The sequence below is a fragment of the Amblyomma americanum genome, chromosome 5, assembly GCF_052857255.1.
Source record: "Amblyomma americanum isolate KBUSLIRL-KWMA chromosome 5, ASM5285725v1, whole genome shotgun sequence".
In the NCBI taxonomy this organism is placed as follows: Eukaryota; Metazoa; Arthropoda; class Arachnida; order Ixodida; family Ixodidae; genus Amblyomma; species Amblyomma americanum.
Genome location: NC_135501.1, coordinates 144,186,215 through 144,192,962, shown reverse-complemented (window position 1 = coordinate 144,192,962; position 6,748 = coordinate 144,186,215). Strand labels below are relative to the sequence as shown.

The 6,748-nt window shown below is 44.7% G+C and overlaps 1 protein-coding gene across 1 annotated transcript; it reads left to right on the top strand.

Moving 5' to 3' along the window:
- Nucleotides 1-2,148: 2,148 nt before the first annotated feature.
- Nucleotides 2,149-6,388, top strand: LOC144135119 (uncharacterized). The gene is made up of 4 exons (XM_077667868.1): nucleotides 2,149-2,438; nucleotides 3,070-3,192; nucleotides 4,334-4,632; nucleotides 6,063-6,388. The coding sequence occupies exons 2-4, from the start codon at nucleotides 3,108-3,110 to the stop codon at nucleotides 6,303-6,305; spliced, it is 627 nt and encodes a 208-aa protein (XP_077523994.1). The 5' UTR covers nucleotides 2,149-2,438; nucleotides 3,070-3,107; the 3' UTR covers nucleotides 6,306-6,388.
- Nucleotides 6,389-6,748: the final 360 nt, after the last annotated feature.

Below are 6,748 nucleotides of genomic sequence, written 5' to 3'. Positions count from 1 at the left end.
GAGTGTACTTCATCTTTTCAAAAGGCACGGAAGGGGGCTCACTTTCCCGTATGAGCTCCCGGTTGAAGACAGGCTGCAGTTCTTGGATGTAAGAATTAGGTTCATGAATAAGCACGTGCGTTGGTCTTACTTGCCCAGAGCGCAAAAAGAGCTATTGACTTATAATTCATCCCACTCAAAAAGTGTGAAGAGAGGGATCGCAAAACTCTGCTTAGAGTCTGCCCTCCGAAAATATTGTGTGCATGATATGCAAGATAGTTTTGAGAATCAATTGGCTAGGCTTCAGGCAACCAGTTTCCCTGACTCGGTTGTTGTTGCTGTTGCAGAAGCGCTATTGAAGCAGTTGAAGCACGGAACTCGGAAGGAGGCAATGACCCCTCCGCAGGCTAAAATAAAGCCTGAAGTGATGCCCTACGTGCACAAATTATCCCATGGCCTCAAAAAGGTGACAAACCGGCACAATGTGCCGTTGGTCTTTTCAGCTGCTCGGAAGCTTGGCCACGTGGTCCGACGCATCACACGTGAAAACCAAAAACCTGGGAGTAATAAGAGGCACGGGAACCGCTTTGTGGAATGCGCCACAGGCGTTGTGTACGAAATCCCCTTGACGTGTGTCAGGTCGTACATAGGGCAAACGGGGCGCTGCTCAACGACCGCCTTAGGGAACACGTAAGAGACCTAAGGAATAGGGAAGGTGTTAACCTTGTCGAGCACTGCGCAACTTGCAAGGATTGCACACCGATGTTTTCGGGAGTAAGGATTCTGAGCAGAAGCAAATTAAAAAAAAACCGTGAAACGATAGAGGCCTACTATATTAAAAAAGCTGGGTCAGGATGTGTCAGCGATACCTCAGTCCTTTTGTATAATGCAGAAAAAGCGTTCCTTTCAAAGTTTTTGCAATAAAGATGTGATGAGATTCTGTTTTCCTATTTTCTTCCTTTTTGGTTCTTTTACGGTGTACGCTTACGCTGGTCTAAGAGTATTTAAGCTGTGTGTGCGTCTCTGATTAAACAGTTGTCAGTCAGCGCTTTGTTCGTCCTTCTTCTTTTCCGTCTTCTTTTCTTTGGCTATGTGCCGTTGCGCTGGAATACTATGAACGTGAAGCAAGAGGCCCGTGTACTGTGCGATGTCAAAGTCCGTTGAAGAACCTCAGGTGGCCGAAGTTATCCGGAGTCTTCCAGTACGGCGTCCCTCATAGCGTGAGTTGCTTTGGGACGTTAAACGCCATAAACCAAACTAAACCAAACCTGACTCTGAAAACATTTTATTAATATTGAAGGTGTGCCTTGAGATGCGCTTTGATGTAGATAGGTATTCTGGTAGGTGAGAATTGTCAGAGGGCTTGACGATGGCAAAGTGCCTGTGCGAAAATAAGTCGTTGTGCCACCACTTTTAATATGTTTTCAGTTCCGCTCACAGAAGTGACCCAACCATTCCGCGGACAATGTAACTAGAAATCTCAAATAAGCTCTTTTAAAAAGCTGCGAAAAAGCTGATTACAAAGCTACACTTCTGTTTCTCTCCCACCTCGTGTCAAGAATGAATTGAAATGGGCCTGAATTCAACGAGATGGTTTTTTTCAACGAGTTCAATATCTAAAAGCTGTGCTGAGTTTCAGGAAGCTTTTGTAAAACTTTTAGTCTTGTGCAGATTGGTCGCAGTTAATCTCAACATGTGTGCTAAAATTTGATTATATGTACGATTTTTGCAAAGAAAAGGAAGATTGACATAAATAAAAAAAACCTAAGTTGACACTGCCCTTAGACCTACAGATGAACTGTTCAAAGCGGGTGAAGGGAGCACTTTAAGAGTGTTTGTGCAAATCACCTGAATAAGAAAGCAGTTAGGCTGTTTTTTCAGTCTTCTAGAAAGACTACACCTTATATCTTTTGGGAAGGGCACACAAGACATAAAGGCAAGGATTATGATAGGAATAAGCTATCATGCCGGCCACACACGCCCACGAGGACGCTAAAAAACTGTTGCACAGCTACAGCCCTATTCTGCTCGCGATCGGACGAAGAGACAGCCAAGACCGACTCAGTTTTTTACCGGGACGGCTAAGCTTGACGTCTGGGCACAAAATACTAATTCCGTGTTGTCAGGCCCCCCTTTCTGCGTTATCAACAAGAAGTCGGTGAAGGCTTCGGTGTGAACAGAAAAAAATAGGGGACGCGGTGTCCTAGTAGACGCGAGGACAGAGCGAGTCCGGTTACACGTCTGGCGCCGGTTGTCTGCGGCCCTTTATTTGATACACGTGCCCGGTAGTTTTCGGACTGGCTTGATTAGAGGCGGCTCGGAGCGCATCGAGTGACGATAGGCTTGGAAGACGGCAAGGAGATTTTTTTCGAACCTAAAGAGTCCGCGGCAGTGCGTGGACAAAAGGCGCCGCAGGCAATCTCCCCTGCATTACTTCAACTTCTACGTTAGAACCTGAGGTAAGCTCTCGTCTTGGTCTCAGCGAAGGCTTTCTTAGCACGAGCATGAAAGTTTGGGCTAGTTAGATTGCACGCAAATGCGCATGACTCATTCTTTCACTTCTTGTTTTGATTGCAGGTTGGTGCCGCGACCTCTCACTTGATATAATCACTTACCTTGTTGCAAATGAACTTCGCGCCGACGGAAATTGCAAGAATGACAAAAAAAATGAACCATATGGTCATTTTTCATTAGGCAACTTTTAGAGCAACAATGAATGTGATGCTGAATCGTGTGAAGCAGCTTTTATTATGTAAAGTAACTAGCGAGACAACTTTCGATAATGCTAAACTAAATCGCACACTAGTACGTGCTCAGCTTTTAGCGAATTGCATTAGGTTAACGCTCGAAACTGCAGCTTTTTGTTTATCTTTTAGGAGTTGGCATAAAGCTATAATTTCAGCATTTCCATTTCTCTCTTGCTAAATGCGTTTGTTGCTGACTTCTTGTTTGAAATGTACAGAACTCCCTTTTTCAGTAATAATGAATTTATTTTGGTTTGTCATGTTGAAGACGGCGTTGTCTGATGCACCAAGGAAGGATACTGTGTTTTTTGTTCATGGAGTGCATCTCCCACCTATCTCCATACAGGCTCAGCCGACCGGAAGTTCTGCGTTAACGTTATCGAAATGGCGTTCCTAGCCACGTTCCTGACTGTCCTCGTAGCTCTGCATATTAGCAGTGCTGATAAGCATCCACTGACAGTTTCGACAGGTGAGTGACGCTACATATAAAGGCAAAGTCAGATCGCTGTGGTCAACTATTTTTTATATATCCATTCTTCATGTAATGGAAGCTTTTCGTATGCGTAGCTGAAAAGAAAACATCCCAATAAAGTGGTACCGTGGTTCTGCTGCCATCAATTCCTTGGTGTTACATCAACAACTTTATGTGGGTTTTTTATTTGGAGGACATATGTTTGGTAGTCGCCTGCGTATAAAAGTAGGAATTGAAAACGCTGCCTGTGTAGATGGGAATTCAGGACACCCCTGAATCGGAGAACATCTCAGTCAGATAGAAAAAGTGTAACTCTCATTACTGAGAGGTTTGGTACTTTTAAAGGAGTCTTTAATGCATGTGGATCCTGCTTAAAACGATACCCTTTCTTCTGGAAACATCTGGCGCCCTCTACACATGAATAAAACGCGTATACACCATAAAGTGGTGAAAAACGCCGCTTTAAAGCGGCAACGAAAAAAAGAAATATTACGAATAAGTAAACGCAAAGTTTATTGTGTGATTGGTTTCGCATTGATACGGTACTTATTTAATGTTTTGCTTAACAATCATATTGCTGTGGAGCACACGTAGCTACACCTTAAAGCACATAAGCCTCACGTGACACGCCCAGCCACCCAGTCCTAAAGCCTGCGGAACTCTGCAGCATTGCCCGGGTGTGGCAAATAAGATAAGTGGTATGTGCGCCGTTAATGATAGATACTAGCGGCTGAAGGTACGCGCGATCTACTGCCGTGCAGTTCAGTTTTGATCCGCCATGGTGGCCAACATTTGTGGCGCTGCTCTGCCGAATATAATGACCTTTTCAGAATTTTAAAACAGACATGGGTTCTACTAATAGCCCGCTAGATATCTCACCTACAACCATGTGCCGCTGTAGGGTTTGAAATATAGTTCCAAAATTTTCCTGATATATTTAGTGACAGTACGATATTTAGATTCAAGTAAATTTCTTTTCCCCTCAATAGTTCATCCTGGCCTCCAAAATTTCAATTAATTGCTTTCCAACACCATCCTTCGCCAGCGGTTTCGATGGATGAGGGAGAGATGTACTAACTAAAAGAAAAAAATACTTATCAGCTCCATAACCTTTGATGATATCTATCGTTCTATCCAGGACCATGCCCCGGAGTTCCCAATGTGGATTGGACAGAAAGCATTAATGCTTTTCTCCGGAGGATACCTAACAACATAACCCTTCCGAGCATTTTCGAGACAACCGAAATAGTTGGAGGCTTTGAGGAAGGGCACCACTCTCTTTCCGGCCTTGGGGGCCTGTGGCCTTACAAGCACTACCACAGCTACTGCATCAACAAGGAGACCTTCATCGAGATCGTTGCTTTTGCCCATGAACCACTAGCAGCCGAAATGGAGTGGAAGAGTTGCACCGGAAGCACCGGGCACATTGGAATGAAGGTATATGTGCCCACGTTGATGCCTGGCCGCTTTAGAATAATTTTCTGTCCCTTCATCCCCGAGAGGCACTAAGTGCAGTCGTAAGACATTAGGAGAGGTGGGTTCGGATGTTAGTCACAACGCACTTCTCAGCTGCTTGTGTCCAGAAGAGCGTGGAGCTTGACTCGGCAGCTCCCTGAGTTCAAGCTCCGGACTATGCACGCTCTCTCTACCCTGCTCGGTTTCTCTTGTGCTCGGTAGGAGTTTTAACATTGTCTAAGGACATTGCTTCGGCTAGAGCTTACACTAAATTCGATATAGAGACCTTTGTCTGGTTGAACCAGAAGCTAATATTGACGAGTAATCATAGTCAATTATAAAAACATGGACTTTGTGTAGAAGTCCACAACTTTTATTCATCGAGTTTAATGCAGACTGAGGTGAAATACTTTGAAAAGTGCTCGCTTACATGTCACATCAGCAGTCGCAGGAGTGATGCCTGTTGTGTATGATTCATGGTCTTGAATTAGGCTTAAGGTCAATAATAGTGTAGTGGAAGTGATATCCCTACAGGACACTTTGGTGATATATTTAGGCAGTTTCAGGCCATTGGCCAATGTACCCCAAGACACCGGTCTTTTTTCACATGGTTGTTAATCCGTTAAAAAAAATTTGGACCCTCTGAATATACCTGAAGGTTTTCTCTCCTTAAACTTCACTGAACTATGGCTGCTTTTTTTTTTATTTTGATGCCTTTGAAGAAAAACACGCTCAAACTACTGATGTCCTGAGTCCCCAAAATACCTTGAGGTTTGCAAAGCAGTACAGAGTCGCGATTTTCAAGAGTCGCAAATCATCCATGTCGGTTTGTTTGGTTTAGGTTTGGTTTATAGGGTTTAACTTAAGCGACTCAGGCTATGAGGGACACCGTAGAGAAGGGCTCCGGAAATTTCGACCATTAGGTGTTTTTTAACATCCACTGACATCGCACAGAACACGGGCCTCTAGAATTTCGCCTGCATAAAAATTCGACCGCCGCGGCCGGGATCGAGCCCGCGTCAATCAGGTCAGCAGCCGAGCGCCATGACCGCTCAGCCACCGCGGTGGCTAAGCATCGGGTTAGTGTTATCTCTGATTAAAATCATTCGTGTAAAGAGAAACGCAGCTTATTAAATCGGTTGTACCTTAAGATAATTTAAGAGACTAGATATGTGTGTCTGCGCCACTTGTCGCCTTTTAAATAGGTAACTTTTCAAATGAAACACTTAAGCTCATAACAAGGTGGAAGCTTTATCGCAATAAGGTTTTTGAACACCATGACATCACGGAAGATATTACTGACGAATGGGAGCAGCCCTAAACCAATTTACTCAAGTGGGAAAAGCATACAGAGTTCTTCTATACCGTGAGGACGATTTGTTCCCTTTACTTTCGTGCATATCTCTTTCTAGGTATCGAGCAGCAAGTTGCGGTTGGTCTTCAAGGCTCTTCCCACTAGCGAGGATCCGACGCATGTGGAACTGTTCAAGATCTATGGTGACGCCCTTGAGGACCCCTGGCTCTACGTGACTGGAGCTCCCGAGGGCCTCACCAGCTTAATTAATGTCGTCGGTTACTTGCTGAAACCTCAAATCAAGGAATTCTGGAGCCATCTTCTCCGAATGGATGCTCGGTTCCTCACCCGAAACCTTTAGTGCGACTACGGGCCTACTCCATGCCCGCTGAGGTGCGCCGAGGGCGAATGCTGATTTGAGTAAAAAGTTCTTCATAAACCCTAGCTTCCTTTCAGCTTCTCAATTCATTCCAGATTCTCAAATCTAATCATCGCAGCTGAGAACGCCCGAAAGACACTGGCATACTGTTCAGTGTTGTTGAGCCCTCTGCAAGGTTGAAGGCTGAAGGAGTCGCCTTGTTCTTTCCTTGCCGTGCGCCAGCCGCGTACACCTAATCATAGTAACTCCACAGCAGTTTTTGCCACTCTCTGCAAGGTGCCTTCTTGCTTAGAGGCCTCTCAGCCAATCCGAAAAGCCAAGTATTCCATCTTCGGTTCTTCACATCCCTTTGCAAATCAATTTAATTCGAACACTTAAGATGTAGCATTAACTCGCGAGCGTTCTAAAAAATGATCGGCTGGTGT

Excerpts from the sequence above, each read along its gene's own strand:
- LOC144135119 (XM_077667868.1), top strand. The coding sequence starts at position 3,108 with ATGGCGTTCCTAGCCACGTTCCTGACTGTCCTCGTAGCTCTGCATATT. Across the intron at positions 3,193-4,333 it reads TCCACTGACAGTTTCGACAG|GACCATGCCCCGGAGTTCCC; the intron begins GTGAGTGACGCT and ends CGTTCTATCCAG. Across the intron at positions 4,633-6,062 it reads CCGGGCACATTGGAATGAAG|GTATCGAGCAGCAAGTTGCG; the intron begins GTATATGTGCCC and ends ATCTCTTTCTAG.